The sequence below is a fragment of the Colletes gigas genome, unplaced genomic scaffold (genome assembly GCF_013123115.1).
Source record: "Colletes gigas isolate AHSC1104 unplaced genomic scaffold, ASM1312311v1 Colletes_gigas_Sc00020, whole genome shotgun sequence".
In the NCBI taxonomy this organism is placed as follows: domain Eukaryota; kingdom Metazoa; phylum Arthropoda; class Insecta; order Hymenoptera; family Colletidae; genus Colletes; species Colletes gigas.
In genome coordinates, this window is record NW_025106649.1 from 2,715,605 (window position 1) to 2,733,412 (window position 17,808).

At 33.4% G+C, this 17,808-nt stretch overlaps 1 protein-coding gene across 2 annotated transcripts in view; it reads right to left on the reverse strand.

The window, feature by feature from the left end:
- LOC122400767 overlaps window positions 1–17,808 on the reverse strand; it is a 52,864-nt gene that overhangs the window by 20,957 nt on the left and 14,099 nt on the right. For both annotated transcript variants that reach the window (XM_043402400.1, XM_043402401.1), the window contains exons 2-12: window positions 7,619–7,836; window positions 6,030–6,126; window positions 5,007–5,057; window positions 4,599–4,708; window positions 3,515–3,631; window positions 3,364–3,435; window positions 2,808–3,002; window positions 2,116–2,291; window positions 1,903–1,976; window positions 1,417–1,546; window positions 1,109–1,330 (exon numbers count right to left, since the gene is read on the reverse strand). In XM_043402400.1, coding sequence (XP_043258335.1) covers window positions 1,109–1,330; window positions 1,417–1,546; window positions 1,903–1,976; window positions 2,116–2,291; window positions 2,808–3,002; window positions 3,364–3,435; window positions 3,515–3,631; window positions 4,599–4,708; window positions 5,007–5,057; window positions 6,030–6,126; window positions 7,619–7,687 — 1,313 coding nt within the window. In that variant the 5' untranslated portion in view covers window positions 7,688–7,836. The remainder of the gene's footprint in view (window positions 1–1,108; window positions 1,331–1,416; window positions 1,547–1,902; window positions 1,977–2,115; window positions 2,292–2,807; window positions 3,003–3,363; window positions 3,436–3,514; window positions 3,632–4,598; window positions 4,709–5,006; window positions 5,058–6,029; window positions 6,127–7,618; window positions 7,837–17,808) is intronic.

Here is a 17,808-nt window from a genome sequence, read left to right on the forward strand (position 1 = left end):
TGACCGTAACGTAATTTGTCAAGTAAAAATGTCTCGAAGGCCTAATCCTCAAAAATAGCGGAGAAGTCCTTAAGTTCCTTAAGAATCCTTAACAATAATAGTAGGGTCTCCATAACCACGAGAGATACACTTTTGTTCTATTCATGGCTAGTATTTTGAGAGTACGGTTACGCCAATGCTTCTCAGTCTTGTCCTATCCTACTCTGTTCCTATACGTTTCGTTCGTGTTCTTTGTCACGCGATGGAATTATAGTTGTGAGCGACTCAGCCAATAATGACAATGCGTGTGAGAGCAGGCGTAGCTATTAAGCTACGGCCAATCGGCGTGCCTAGCCATCAAGTCATCACTGTGTAGTACATAAAACTTCTTATAATTAATTTTTAATTTTCTTTTAAATCGCTCATTACGATGTTTGTAACCTATTAGATTTTTCACATTTAATTCACGAAATTCATTTTTTTACTATTGTTAACAAGATAAAATTTTGTAGAATTTTTAATTTAATTTTAAATTATTAATCTCGATGTTTGTAACCTATTAGATTTCTGACATTTAATTCATGAAAAGTCATTGAAGAAGTTATTTTTCAATAATATGTTTAATAATATTGGAAGGCATTATTTAACTCAATATTCAGAGCTACGAGGGTTGTTCGATAAGTAAAGAGAAAAATGTTCTGTTATGTAAAAATGAGGACTCCTATAGTGTTAGAGTTATTATTAAACATGTTTAATTCATATAACTAGACTGCGGATCTTCATGCATATTCATATTTTTATTAATAAAATTAATGAAATTGGAGCTTTGTAGAGGGTTGTCTCAACCTCTAAATATAATAATTCGTACCTTACTTTAAGTATTTCTTATATTCTTGCATATTAACTAAATTCTGTAGTTTTTTGAAAATTAAAATTTCCCATAAATGCATAAACATCCGCAGTCTACATATAACCATGAAAGATCCTTTTAAAAAGTGCACTATGGAAGAGCAAAGAAGTTAGTAGAGGAAGACTGTAACAATTATTAAATAAGCAATTGTTTCTGCAGAAGTTTGTCTCTTTGCTTGTCGAAGGACGCTGATAAATAGTGTAAAACTATTGAAATTACCTCTTTTTTTGCAAAGGTTGCACTCCCGCAGCTACGAGGTTCCGGTATTGATCGGAACGAATAAATCTAGGATAACAATCCTTTTTCAATAGTAGTGTGTAGACGTGCTCAGCAGCGGAATCGAATGTAAATCGGCTTGGATTTTTCATTTCTTGATGGACCTTTTCCATTGTCTTTCCATCAATATTTATTTCGCAAGGGGCTCCAGGTGCCAGGAATTCTCTAAACGCAAAATTCAAACAAATATTCATTATTATAAAATTCTGTTCATTACTTAAACTGTAAAAACGATATCACGCTTTACGCACTTGAAGATTTCATTGACTTTATCGTTTATTTGTGCTTGGAAACTATGCCTTAAATCTTTGACTGCCAACCAAAATCGTATGTTCTCGTGACTGTATTCCTTCCTCAAATAGTTCGTGAATTCTTGCAAACCTACGGACAGAGTATATAAAACGAAAAGATCAGCCATTGTAATAGTTACTATTCTTCGATCCTTTCCTTTTCAACAACTTTATCATCACTTCTATACAAATAATTGGAATCTAAACTCAGTTACTTCACTGTATCAAGTTTCAAATAAAATTCAAAAGTTATTTAAACGTACCACTTTTTTCAAGAGCAATGAAAAAAGTTTCTTTTATTATTCAGAATTAAAAAATTAGTTGAATTAGTACTTGTAAGTATAAAACTTAATAAGTTTCATGATAGACTCGCTCCTAGTTATTTTCAATTATTTCTTTTATTCCTAGTCGATATTTATCTGTAGACATACGATTGAAATTATTCACCTGTGGGATCAGACATTAACTCTTCCATCGATAGTGCCCAGCGCTTTACACGTTTCTCCGTCGGGGCTTCCACACTACAGATACATTAATGAAATAAATTAAAAGTATTCAATTTTACCCAATTCGAATATCCTTGCCACGGAACTCGAATACATTACCATTCAGGACACATATTTCGTTACGAGACAATTAATCGTATTTTAGGATACTAACACAGGACTGTTCAGTTGCCAAAATGTTTGATCGTCGGTGATCCACGGGTTGGATGGCTGTGGCTGTATAAACATTGGATCGTATTCCACATACGTCTCAAAATATGATTTAAAATTTTCAATCGCAGCCGAGACCTTTATTCTTGTGCGTGTTAAGCTGTTCTTCAAAAGGGCCACCTAATTTTTCAGTAAACACACGCGTGCCATTTGTTAAAATATATACTAAAACTGCCTTAAAATGTCACTCTACTTACAATTTATTAATTTTAACTAATATAAAATTCTTTCTTGTTTTAACTGCATTCTTTTTAATTTTGATGAATCGCATTATGTGTTATGAATAGACTGCGGATCTTTACGCAAATTCGTATTTCTATTAATAGAATTAATGAAATAGGAGCTTCGTAGAGGGTTGTCTCAATCACTAAATATAAAAATTCGTTATTTGAAGTATTGTTTATATTTTCGCATATTAAGTGCATTCTATAGTCTTTTGTGAATTAAAATTTCGCATAAATGCATAAACATCCGCAGTCTAGCTATGAAACCAACTTCAAACAATCGTATTTTATTATAAACGAAAATCTCAAGTAGTGATTGAAAAATTATGAAATTAATATCGATCTTTTATTATTGTTAACAATGTAAGAAAGAAGAATTTTTGAGTATCCAGATTTAAATAGAAGGATTCACCTCGCGTTGTAGATCGGTTAATGTGCGTTTGCGTGATGGAGGACGCGATAGTCCAGGACGAAAACGCGTAGGTACGGGTGCTATTTCGAGGCTACTGAGACAACCAGGCGGTGGTCTATAAACTCTCCAAAAGGCTCGTTCTTGAGAATCGCTCACTATCTTATCTCCCTTTTTTCGCTCCTTCGATAATCGCACCTGAGCCCACAAAATTGACACAATTTCAAGAAAACGTACGAAGAGGTTCGCCACTTCATTAACGTATACAGATTCTATCGAAACACATATTCTTAAAAATTAACTTGTACTTCCAATTTTCCCCTGTTTCTATCAATTCATCGATCATTCATAAATATATTCTCAATTTCAATTGTTCAATTCTTCAATAAAGAAAATCAGATACGATGTTGATTTGAAACAACCCTTAACTGATCGATAAAGGTTGATCAAAATAAATCGACATACGATTGAAATATAGGTATATTGTATACAATTATCGAAACGTAAAGTTTGAAATATCTTTTAAACTGATTTTAGCTAAAATTGAGTAATTGTTCACCTGTTCCTCAGCCTGAAGTTGTATGATATCCCACTTGTTTTGCAAGTTCCTACGTAAGCTGTTTAAAGCATCCTAAAAGGAAAAGATTGTTTAATAAAAAGAGGAAACATCGTACGTGGAATTTTTAGCAGAATCAACTGAATTTACATACAATCTCGTAATCCTCAAGGGCATGGCGTTGTTTGTTTCTTAAAGTTCTTTTAGCCAGATAAATAGCATACTCCACATTGTCAGGGGTTCTATGTTGCCATGGCCAATAATACGGTGTCTGTACGGTGAATAAGAAAAATCTTTTTAACTATGTCAACAGAAGTTCACAATCCTTTGGCTGGTATAATTTTTAAATTGGATAATATAAATATATATATATTTTCTTCGTTAATAATTTGATTCTAATTTTTTCTAATTGTGCGTAGAATATAATATTGATTTCACTAGGTATATTTCTTTTATTATACAGGGTGTGTCCCAGCATCAGTGGTACACCCAAGAAGAGGATTATTTTGCATGAAAAAACAAAACAAAATGAAAGAATAAAATTTGTTCATTTGAGGCTTTGTTGTTGAAAAAATTGATTTTGAATATTCAATGAGTATGTATACATTTAACTATGTCGGATAGATCTCAATACAGACTTTTATTGTGTTTTCTGCATTTCTATACACTCGTGTTGACAAAACCTCCTTAGCATGTATCACAATTTTATTTACTGTCTTATTGTTAGTATGTTATTATCTTTAGTTTTGACTAATCATGGTATCCAGATTTGATACTCCTTGATTTTTATTTATGGGATCATGTTAAAACAAAAGTGTACAAGAAGAATATTTTAAGCCTTTCTCAATTAAAAGTGAGAATCATTTGGTATTTGAACAATTAAAGACAGAAAATACATTAGAGTGTATGTTCATACAAATATAATTCAGAAAGTACAGTTATGTGTTCAGCACAATGAGCAATTTTCAACAATTTTTGTATTAATTAAGTTAGTTCAGTAAGTTAATTAAATGCCTTATTTTCATTTAAATCCTGTAAATATTCAGTTGATTTTCTCCACAACGAAATCTCAAACGAAAAAATTTTATTTTTTATTTTCGATTTGTTTTTTCATGTAAAATCGCCTCCTTCCCGCTTGTAACACCAATGCTGAGACACCCTGTATACGTGTACCACCCCACAGAGATATAAGTTGGAGATTCTCTCGATTTTTAGACATAATCAGACAAATACTGTACCTGAAATCTATACAGAGAACTATCATCCTTCACGGCGAGTGTCTTGGAGTCATTTACCGGGAAGAAGTAGCCATACTGGCAGAGCTGATTGGCAATATGGACCGCCTCTACTGTCAACATAACAATTCCCTTTCATGAGAAGTGAAATACCTCCCTAAATGATACCTAAGTACGTGAAACTCTAGACTCCTTCAAAATTCTCTCAACGTTTCAACCCCAAACCCCATTTCTAGTGATTCTTCTCAAAGTTTGGAACATCTTGAACACCTTATCTGTGGCATAACTCCTTCAAAAATCACTAAAATTCTATTCACAAGCTTTATCATACCAGTTGAGATCGAAAGTTGCGTCGTACCGAAGGATTAAACATTGAATCAAAGGAAAATAATGAAAACAAAAATTGTTTACCTGATTCCTCGATGGAAAGCCGCTCCATCAGCCACTCGATGAGGTCATAACCTGTAACAAGCAGGTAAATAACTATAGTATCCTAGCCGTGACACGTTTACTCTGCAATACGAGACAATAAACTTTCGAGAATAATTCAGTAACAGATTTTATTTTGAAAATTAAACAGATACAAGGTTATCGTCTTCAAAGTAATATTCAATCGATATACCTATTGAATCGAGTCATAAATAATTGTTATCTTTTCATATCAAATTTACTTCCCCTTTGAAAGAGTTACGGAACAATTTAATCTAAAACTTATTCTTCGCTAGTACATTAACATTTTCCCATTTATTTGGTATTAAATATAAATGTACTCAAAAATAGTTTTAAACTGAAGTTTTAAAATTTAAAAACATTTCAAACATTTCATAAAAATTCAAAAAATTTAGTGAAATTGCCCATTGATCTTGTCACAGATTTTGTTTATTTTTATAATATTATATTATAATATTAATTAATATAATTAATATTGTATTATATAAAAAATAAACAAAATCTATGAAGATCAATGGGCAATTTCACTAAATGTTTTGAATTTTGAATTTTTCTGCATTTAACGAGTTTTCTAGGGATCGAAATACATAAGTGATGATCTATGGAGATTTAGATACGTTGAGTAAAGAGGGTGCGATAAAACAGAGCATCCTAACTCCAAAATTTTGTCGTAAATAATTCTGGCAAAACACATAGTTTCAACATGATAGTATTTGTATAGCTCTGGTCACTATTCATCAAACAGTGTCACAATTTTTTGCTTCAAATTGTGGCCCATTGTTCACGTAACAAATATATCTGTTGCATGCAACAATCTCTAAAATAAATAAAATGATCGATAATATTTACCTTTCGCGCTTAGAGAGGGCATTAAGCTAGACAATAAATGAACGTGACTGTTGGGTTTATTGCAACCGACCGCGGAAATAAAATTATATTCGAAACTTTATTGTCACAGCTCGTACAGGAATCGATGCCACTCACCCATGAAAGCTGAGGGGATTGAAGTGAGAAATTGTTTTTGACTACGCACGGGTATCCCGTTCTCAGGGTCTTGCATCTCCCGCACCAGCCCCTCCATCTGCAATAAATTCAATCAATCGATTGGTTCTGCTCTTTAGCACAATATATTGCTAGTTCTAAATTAAAAGTCCGCCTCGAGCTCGATACAAAGTTGTTCAAAGACCTCGATCAGAGTTTTAATTGATTGTTATTCAACGAACCGTTTCAGGAATACACATGTGTAAATACTTAAAAAGCTGAGGCACACACCGAAAGAAGTAAAAACGTTATACAAACTCATACTATCATCCATAAGTCACTTAATGAATGTGGAATAAAAACGAAGTGGCATTAGGAAACGATGGAAATTATTAAATGAAATTAACAGTTTCATTCATTCCATTATAAAGAAAATGCAACTCACATTGTATGTTATAGCTTTCACTAAAATAGAGCGAGTTTTTTATTCAATTTAACCGTTGAAATTAATAGTGAAATTCGATGCCGACAATTGTTTTGACATTTTTAATGTTTCAAGAAGGCACAATTAACGCCTATAGGGATTTATACATTTTTTAAGGAGTATTTGCTATATAAAAATCAAATCAGAGATCTTTATTACTTTTTAAGGTTCATCGATAACTAAAATCTGCAATAAAATATGTTTGAAATAAGAGGAATTAATGAAAGTGATCTAAAAATAACGTAAATTTATTGCGCATCAACTGTACATATTTATTTTTGTATATAATCGCCATTTAATGCAACACATTTTTCCAAACTCTCTGTCCATTTTTTAAGAAATATTACGGTTTAATCTTGATTTAATTGCGCGCAGCAACCTGAAATTCGATATTCGATGAAAAATTTTGACTTCTCAACGTCTCTTTCAACTTTGAAAACAACCGATGATGCCGATGATGTAACCTTCAAAAAAACCTTTAAAAATCCAATTACTGATCGTTGCTCGCAACTCGGAAGTCGAACTCAAGATAAATGACGTTATGCAGGAGATTGTGTACATTTAGACCCTGCACACGCTATACTAGGGTGAACGTCGCGAACAACAAAAGGCAAATACTATAAATGTATTCGTGGTCGTTTGTTAATAAAAATTGTTTATGTTTTCCAAGTTTTGTTCGACGTTTTACGTCAATAATACCCGTAGGTACCGAGGAATTCAAGTTTAGCGGCGCTCAAGATTCATTAAAACTTTCAAGACCCCTATCTAGGCTTCAAGTCTAATCAAGACTTTCAAGACCGAGCAAGACTTTTAAGACCCACCAAGACTTACAAAACCTATCAAGATTTTCGCGGAACTTCTGCCATCGAATAATGCTAGGAGCGATTCGAATCTGACGTCATAGATTCGAAGGGATTCGATCTGATATACGGCTCTTTGCTACCGTACGAGTGTCGCGAGGCGACCGCCAGTATAGAGGTACTCTCGTTTGCTCGTGTAAAAGAGCTCTTATTCTCGATTGCGGCCCTCGAGGATAAAACTCTGGAGTGGACACTCAGCCCCCAGACGCTCGGTCTCAAATCGGGACGGACCCTGAAGATGCGCATACCTTATCGAAGGCGCAAGGCCTATGGACACGTGGCTCCTTCTTCTGTTGTTGATTGCTAGAGGCCTCCATCGCGATCGAGGCGGCCCTCTGCGACGCTGGCAGGAGCTGTGGCGATATTGATGGCGGAGGGGGCTGGGGAGCTGGGCCGGAGACGGGTCTACCCGAACTCCATGGGGCTCTGGCCCCATCCCATCACTCCAGTCACCCCCGCACGCACACTGAAACATTGCAATTTTAATTCGTATTAAACGGGCTGCCTAAAACTTTCCATCGTTTTTAGACATTTCCTTAATTAATTTTATAAACCATATCACAACCCCCCTAAATTTTACAAACACCTTTGTATGATATTGCAGGGTCCAGTGAAAGAGTTTTTTTGGCGAATAGACATACACCCTACATTAGACAAATCCTACGCACCTTTCGAGACACAAATTCACTAGATCGACTTTTTCGTCGAAATTAGAAAATTTCGAATCATTCTGGAAAAATTGTTTTTGGTTGCAGAGGTCAATTACAATCAATTTTGGTGAGTAGGCATACCCTCGAAATCCTACTCACTTTCGAGAAAAAAATTCATTAGGTCGATAAAATTTTCGGCGAAATTAGAAAATTTCAAATCATTCTGAAAAAATTGTTTTTGGTTGCAGGGGTCAATTACAATCAATTTTGGTGAATAGACATACCCTCGAAATCCTACGCACTTTCGAGAAAAAAATTCACTAGATCGACAAATTTTTCGGCGAAATTAGAAAATTTCGAATCATTCTGGAAAAATTGTTTTTGGTTGCAGAGGTCAATTATAATCAATTTTGGTGAGTAGGCATACCCTCGAAATCCTACTCACTTTCGAGAAAAAAATTCACTAGTTCGACAAATTTTTCGGCAAAATTAGAAAATTCCAAATCATTCTGGAAAAATTATTTTTGGTTGCAGAGGTCAATTACAATCAATTTTGGTGAATAGACATACCCTCGAAATCCTACGCACTTTCGAGAAAAAAATTCACTAGATCGACAGATTTTTCGGCAAAATTAGAAAATTCCAAATCATTCTGGAAAAATTATTTTTGGTTGCAGGGGTCAATTACAATCATTTTTGGTGAATAGACATACCCTCGAAATCCTACGCACTTTCGAGAAAAAAATTCACTAGGTCGACAAAATTTTTGGCGAAATTAGAAAATTTCAAATTATTCTGGAAAAATTGTTTTTCGTTGCAGAGGTCAATTACAATCAATTTTGGTGAATAGACATACCCTCGAAATCCTACGCATTTTCGAGAAAAAAATTCACTAGATCGATAAAATTTTCGGCGAAATTAGAAAATTTCAAATCATTCTGGAAAAATTGTTTTTCGTTGCAGAGGTCAATTACAATCAATTTTGGTGAATAGACATACCCTCGAAATCCTACGCATTTTCGAGAAAAAAATTCACTAGATCGACAGATTTTTCGGCAAAATTAGAAAATTCCAAATCATTCTGGAAAAATTATTTTTGGTTGCAGGGGTCAATTATAATCATTTTTGGTGAATAGACATACCCTCGAAATCCTACGCACTTTCGTGAAAAAAATTCACTAGGTCGACAAAATTTTTGGCGATATTAGAAAATTACAAATTATTCTGGAAAAATTGTTTTTCGTTGCAGAGGTCAATTACAATCAATTTTGGTGAATAGACATACCCTCGAAATCCTACGCATTTTCGAGAAAAAAATTCACTAGATCGATAAAATTTTCGGCGAAATTAGAAAATTTCAAATCATTCTGGAAAAATTGTTTTTCGTTGCAGAGGTCATTTACAATCAATTTTGGTGAATAGACATACCCTCGAAATCCTACGCATTTTCGAGAAAAAAATTCACTAGATCGACAGATTTTTCGGCAAAATTAGAAAATTCCAAATCATTCTGGAAAAATTATTTTTGGTTGCAGGGGTCAATTATAATCATTTTTGGTGAATAGACATACCCTCGAAATCCTACGCACTTTCGTGAAAAAAATTCACTAGGTCGACGAAATTTTTGGCGATATTAGAAAATTTCAAATTATTCTGGAAAAATTGTTTTTCGTTGCAGAGGTCAATTACAATCAATTTTGGTGAATAGACATACCCTCGAAATCCTACGCATTTTCGAGAAAAAAATTCACTAGATCGATAAAATTTTCGGCGAAATTAGAAAATTTCAAATCATTCTGGAAAAATTGTTTTTCGTTGCAGAGGTCATTTACAATCAATTTTGGTGAATAGACATACCCTCGAAATCCTACGCATTTTCGAGAAAAAAATTCACTAGATCGATAAAATTTTCGGCGAAATTAGAAAATTTCAAATCATTCTGGAAAAATTGTTTTTCGTTGCAGAGGTCATTTACAATCAATTTTGGTGAATAGACATACCCTCGAAATCCTACGCATTTTCGAGAAAAAAATTCACTAGATCGACAGATTTTTCGGCAAAATTAGAAAATTCCAAATCATTCTGGAAAAATTATTTTTGGTTGCAGGGGTCAATTATAATCATTTTTGGTGAATAGACATACCCTCGAAATCCTACGCACTTTCGTGAAAAAAATTCACTAGGTCGACGAAATTTTTGGCGATATTAGAAAATTTCAAATTATTCTGGAAAAATTGTTTTTCGTTGCAGAGGTCAATTACAATCAATTTTGGTGAATAGACATACCCTCGAAATCCTACGCATTTTCGAGAAAAAAATTCACTAGATCGATAAAATTTTCGGCGAAATTAGAAAATTTCAAATCATTCTGGAAAAATTGTTTTTCGTTGCAGAGGTCATTTACAATCAATTTTGGTGAATAGACATACCCTCGAAATCCTACGCATTTTCGAGAAAAAAATTCACTAGATCGATAAAATTTTCGGCGAAATTAGAAAATTTCAAATCATTCTGGAAAAATTGTTTTTCGTTGCAGAGGTCAATTATAATCAATTTTGGTGAGTAAACATACCCCCGAAATCCTACGCACTTTCGAGAAAAAAATTCACTAGGTCGACAAAATTTTCGGCGAAATTAGAAAATTTCAAATCATTCTGGAAAAATTGTTTTTGGTTGCAGAAGTGAATTACAATCAATTTTGGTGAATAGACATACCCCCGAAATCCGAAGCACTTTCGAGAAAATAATTCTTGACCGAAAATTTAATATGAGGTCAAAAATGCACCCCCGAAATTTCATGCAAATCTTTAAAATGTCATAACTTCTGAACGGATTGGGGGATTTTAGTGTTTCAAACGGCAAACAACGCGTATTTTGGTGAGGAATATGTGCAAATTCCAAGAATATTTGAAAAGTTGTTCCTTAAGACCGTAAAGTGAGAAAAACCCCATAAAATTGGTCCAATTTTCAAACGGTCATAACTCCTACAATAGTGAATGTATCTCATTGAAATTTAATTTGGAGGTAGAGCTCTTGGATACCTATGAAAAAGTATTAGACAACATTTCCGTACAGCATCAAACAAATTTATTAAAAATCAAAAACGAATTTTTAAGAAAAGTCGACAGGTGCCTAAATTTTTCGATGAAAAAAAAATTTTAAATCGTTCTAAAAAAATTATTTCTAGGTTCTGGGGTCAAATACAATTATTTTTGGTGAATAGACATACCTCCGAAATCCTACGCACTTTCGAGAAAAAAATTCTTTACTGAAAATGTAATGTGTGACCACAGATTTGTGATTATATTGTTCATTCTGCGAACAGCGCTTTGCTCACCTAACTTGCTTTTTAAGGGGGTATTGCTTTCTAGACTGTCATTTTTCCGGTTTTTTTTGTGACTTTGTTTAATGGCAGGTAGACTAATTTGTATTAAAATTTTGCAGATATATTTATTCATCTTATAAGTATGTACAGTGTTTTTCCCATCAGAAAATATTAAAAATTGTGGGGGTTATAACTAGTTGTTTAATTGCTGTTCTGAAAATATACTATAGTTTTTTATAAGAGATTGAATAAACATTTATTTCCATTGCATTATACATTTCTTCAAGCATCTATCGTTTTAATTTCTTTTGTACAAATAAATATACCATAATTGTCTGTGGTTCTAGTGTAAAAGACCATCCTGGTCTGCTTCCATATTCTCAAAGCGAGTATTTTTCTTTTAAAAATCATTTTTTGCTTCAACTTCAAAAAAACAACCAGAGCCAAATCCAACGAGCACAGTTGGTATCTGATCAACTGACTTTTTATAAAAGAAACATTTAGTAATAATCGCTGAAAAAAGCTCTGGAATATTTATCTTGCATCAAGAACCGCTCTTACAATTGATATAAACCCTATCTGACTCGACGAACTCATTTTAAAACGACTTTTGAACGTTTTCACAGTAATTTTTCCACGTTTGAAGCAAAGTTTAATGCAAAGTTTAATCCTGTGCTTCATTTCGAAATCGTACCGACGTAAAAGAATTAATAATCTTTCCACTCTTCCAATTAATATAAACCCTGTCTGACTCGACGAGTTCATTTTAAAAGGACTTTTGAATGTTTTTACAGTAATCTTTCCACGTTTGAAGCAAAGCTTAATCATAGTCCTGTGCTCCATTTCGAAATCGTACCGACGTAAAAGAATTAATAATCTTTAAACGCGTATTGCAAATGAAAATTTGCTACTTTCTTAACAGTTTAACGTGCCTACTTCCGGATTCGATGAACTCTAGATCGCACAGCTTCCAATGGGGGGGTTCTGGAATTAGGATACTCCCACTCAGCGCATCCGTGTGAATCACAAAATACCCATACGAAACCGGATTACATACGTCGTGTATACATATTTGTTGGTAAGAAGCCTCTGTAAACGTCTACCGTCTCTGCAGACTGGGTAATTAAGAGTTCATTAACCGCAATTCGCCAGGCAAATCGAGACTCTATGCCACGACATGGGGCCGTCAACAACTACTACGATGGTCAGACTTTAACGGTGAGCAAGGGAACTAGGAACCCTGTTAGCTCTGAGCTTTGAAAGGGACAGGAAAAATATTCGACTCTGCTAATCCCTTTAACCGACCCCTGTGGTACCGTTTAAATCCTTCGTGGCATTATTAACATCGTTTCCAGACACCATGCAGTTTTTAGTACCCATTAACTAGCGTATCAAATGTGTAAAAATGTTACCTAGCAATAGCAAATCAACGCGACGAGTTGTAATAGTGCGTGCAACTTATGCTTGACGAGACCTTGTTTTCGAATTAGAGCTAGTTTTCTGTCGTAATATTCACTCGTGTACTTTCAGAGAATTTACTTAACGTTAATATCTCCAGCTCCAATGCAAACGTAAATTCATATATGTATATTTCTTTATCTTTGTACTGAATTATTTTTTATTTTTAAAACAATAAATTTAGTGAATAGAAAATATTACTCTTTTAATGATTTTATCTCATTTATAAAAAAAGACACATATAATCATCGAATCGTGATCTCAAAAATTCGGCCTTTATTACCGTATTGTGTAAAATGACATCTTATTTCTTGTATATTCGTTTCATTGATACGGACTTCATTAATGATGGGAAGATAAAGACTATAATAGAAGCATTATGATGTTAACAACGTTATTACGCGAAATAAAATTTTAATGCACGATGTACAATTATTATACTTAAGCAGCATTAAGTCCTTTTAGGAGAAAGCCATCAATTCCAGCACTAGCCAAGACCTCTTCTCCTTGAAACAGGCGTCTTGGTTGGCGGAGGAGCTAGCGATTTTCTCCTAAAAGGACACAAGTTAATGCTGCTAAGTGTATGTACAATTTTACTTATTTCTAAATATCACACGGTTTTAGTTTAATTTAAATACTTTATACGTTGACGTAGTTAATAGTAAATGTATTTGCACAAAATATACTAACAGGAAAAGTTCTGGACTTTTAGATTCTAGAGGCCAAAATAAGACGAAAATCAAGAATACAAATTTGTTGATTAACGCTTCGTTAAAAAGTTATTAAAAAATTAAATTAAAATATTTCACATCGTTCTGAAAAAATTATTTTCGGTTGCGAGGGTCAATTACAATAATTTTTTGCGAATACGCATACCTTCGAGATCCTACGCACTTTCGAGAAAAACATTCACTAGGTCGACAAAATTTTCGGCGAAATTAGAAAATTTCAAATCATTCTGGAAAAATTATTTTCGGTTGCGGGGGTCAATTACAGTCATTTTTGGTGAATAGACATATCCCCGAAATCCTGCGCATTTTCGAGAAAAAAATTCAGTACGGGCGGAAATTTCAAACGTTAATAACTTTTTAACGAAGCCTCCATCAACAAATTGGTATTCCCGATTTTCGACCTATTTTGGCCTCTAGAATCTCCCATTAAAATTTTTTCCCAGGGTTGGCCAAACATCCTGTACATATAATACTAAATAGAGTGAGTCATAAACAATTTTATGTTTCAAACATATGTACCAGATAATATAGAAAAACTGGTTAACTCCATAGAGAGTTTAATATACACATTTTAAAAATATAAATTAATAAATTTTTCTATGGTGCACTTAATAACTTTGTGATAGAGTTATTAAATTTATTTTTAAATATACATAATAAAAATATTTATAATTCATATTTTTAACTAGAATTCTTATGTGTATTGAAAATATGTGTTTGAAAACAAACTGTTGTGCATCGAAATTTGGGAGCAGGACCATTTCTGAGTAACGTGCTAAGTGTGCACTTGCATGTAGTCAGGAAAAAAATAGCAGCTGCCAATTAAAATTTAAAATAAAAATAAAAATCGTGAAGCAATAAAAATGAGGGCAACCGCAAAGTGTGACCCCGTTCCAGAGTGTTTAACCAGGATAATTAACGTTTTAAATAATATTATTTTTTAACGTCAATTGCCATATCATTCAGTAATAGTAATAGTAAAAATAATACAGTATACAATACAATAATCGCTATTTTTTTTTCATAGCATGTGAAAGCTAATAAAACAATTCTTAGGGTTGTACGTTGACTAAAATAAACAATCGTCCGTCACATATTCTTTACGATCGAGTTATACGATGATTTTAGCTGTCGTGTATTCTAACTTTGTTTAGGTTTATCAAAGTATAGAGGACGTGGATAAAAACGTCCGCAGATGAAGCTATTGTTGAAGTTTATTACTGCTCGAGTGAGATGATACCTGCATTATTCAATAATGTGGCAGTCAATTCAAGGGATAATTACCTTATTGAGGATCTGTTTATTCGTGTAATGTTTGGTGTAGTTCGATTCTCTTGTTCTGTATTTGCATTGATACGCAGACTCGTAGAAGGAATCCGTCGAACCGTTTACTTTGATCCATTTTATAATCTGGTATAATACATCGGTCTGATTAAAAGCTTGCAGTATACAAATACAAATTTCCAACTGCAAAATCCGTAAAACCGCAACTTTATTTAACCAATTATCTGAACGTCACAGTATCCAAAAATGTATGAAAATTTCACGAAATTGCCTTTGTTAATTTGCACATAGCAGAAGGTTTTCCATTACGGAATGTTCCAAAAATGGTTCTGGTGTAGGAACCAATGAGTAATTTGGAAATCTCCAATCACCAATACTAATGTTTGATCAATTTTTATCTACTAAAGTCTGACAAGGGGAGGTCATACCCTGTCAACCTGGGATTTCAACCAAATTTGGCAGAGTTGTTGGGGCTGATGTCCAAACGCATTCTGTAAAATACTAGACGTTTATGGCCAGCCATTTTGTTAAAAAATGGCATTAAAGTTTAAGATTTCGAAGTTGTCGGATCGACGTTTTTTTTAAAAAAAAATTGTAGGTCTCGAAGAGGGGAACACAAAAGTCCAATACATTTTTGCCGTAACATCAATAGTTTAAACAAAAATTTGAGTTTTTGTGACGGGATAAATGCATATGTACCGTGTAGTTAGAGCGTACTTTCAACAGTCATGGTAGCCGTGGAGTTAGCGTCGAGGAATTCGGGTTGGAAGACTGGGGTTCGTGTCCCCGGAACTAGAACATTTTGTTTTTTTTCTTTTCTTCGCTTATTTTTGAATTTTTATTTATTTTTAATTTTAATTTTTAATATCATGGAAAAAGATGGCTGTTACAAATAAATAAAATACTATTATGGTTATAAATGTTTATTTTCACACATACAAACATATTCTCATATATATTTACATCTCACGTATAAATAAATACAAAAATTAGATATTTATTTCATACGGGTTTCGCAATGCATTGTATGATTTTTATCATAAAAACAGGAAAAACATAATGGTTTCATACACCAAGCGCATGTTATAAATGCTTGTTCTGTACAGCATTTTTTATTTCTTAGGTCGTGTGGAAAACATACTTGATTCACGTTACAAAAGATTTCTTTTTTATGATTCGGAGGGGTGAGTTTAGACGCATACCATGCATATTTAATCATGTCGGTAAAAATTGGAGCAGATAATTGATAATGGATTATGGAATGTAATTTTATTATATCCTGTCTATTGGTTAATTCTCTGTTTTCGCGGATTAATGTTAGGGCATTTTGGAGTCTTGAAAGAAAGTTCTTAACCTGTCTAAAAAAATACACGTCACACGGTTGGCAAATGGGTGTACATTTTGGTGGTATCACTTTTAACGTGCAGGTAGCCATATTTTTATCTTCCGGATCATAAAAGATCCTGTCATATAATGCTGGATTTGTTTGTCCACCCCACGAATCGATGACTAATAAGAATTTATTTGCTTTTACGTAAGGTTTTAATATATTTTCCAAAAATAATTGATAGGTATCAGATTGCAATTTCCCTGACTTTGTGCAAGTGACATGTACATTGCCTAATTCCTCTTCTTGTTTTCGAACATCTACTGCTACCCGTGGTCCAAAAAATGCTGTACAGAACAAGCATTTATAACATGCGCGTGGTGTATGAAACCATTATGTTTTTCCTGTTTTTATGATAAAAATCATACAATGCATTGCGAAACCCGTATGAAATAAATATCTAATTTTTGTATTTATTTATACGTGAGATGTAAATATATATGAGAATATGTTTGTAAGTATGTGTGAAAATAAACATTTATAACCATAATAGTATTTTATTTATTTGTAACAGCCATCTTTTTCCATGATATTAAAAATTAAAATTAAAAATAAATAAAAATTCAAAAATAAGCGAAGAAAAGAAAAAAAACAAAATGTTCTAGTTCCGGGGACACGAACCCCAGTCTTCCAACCCGAATTCCTCGACGCTAACTCCACGGCTACCATGACTGTTGAAAATACGCTCCAACTACACGGTACATATGCATTTATCCCGTCACAAAAACTCAAATTTTTGTTTAAACTATTGATGTTACGGCAAAAATGTATTGGACTTTTGTGTTCCCCTCTTCGAGACCTACAATTTTTTTAAAAAAAAACGTCGATCCGACAACTTCGAAATCTTAAACTTTAATGCCATTTTTTAACAAAATGGCTGGCCATAAACGTCTAGTATTTTACAGAATGCGTTTGGACATCAGCCCCAACAACTCTGCCAAATTTGGTTGAAATCCCAGGTTGACAGGGTATGACCTCCCCTTGTGAGCAGTATTTTATCAATTATTATATCAACAGATATTATACAGGGTGTTCGGCCATTCTAGGGTTCAAAACAAGACGAAAGTCAAGAATACCAATTTGTTGATGGAGGCTTCGTTAAAAAGTTATTAACGTTTAAAGTTCCGACCGTACTGAATTTTTTTCTCGCAAGTGCGTAGGATTTCGGGGGTATGTCTAATGACCAAAAATAATTGTAATTGGCCCCTGTAACTAAATATAATTTTTTTAGTATGATTTTAAATATTTTAATTTCGTCTAAACATTTCAGTACCTACTCGATTTTTTTTCTCTAAAATGCGCAGGAATTCGGGGGTATGTCTATTCACCAAAAATAATTGTAATTGACCCCTGCAACCAAAAATAATTTTTCCAGAACGCTTTGAAATTTTTTAATTTAATTGTTAATAACTTTTTAACGAGACCTCAGTCAAGACCTGACATTCTTTATTTTTTTCTTATTTTAGCCTCTAGAGTCTCCTATTAAAATTTTTCCCAGGGTTGGCCAAACACCCTGTATTTCTAACTTGAATCGACAGTTGGAAAATTGCATTAATGGAGCATAATAGTGTTTTATCGAGTCGTCGGAACAAAATATTTTTTG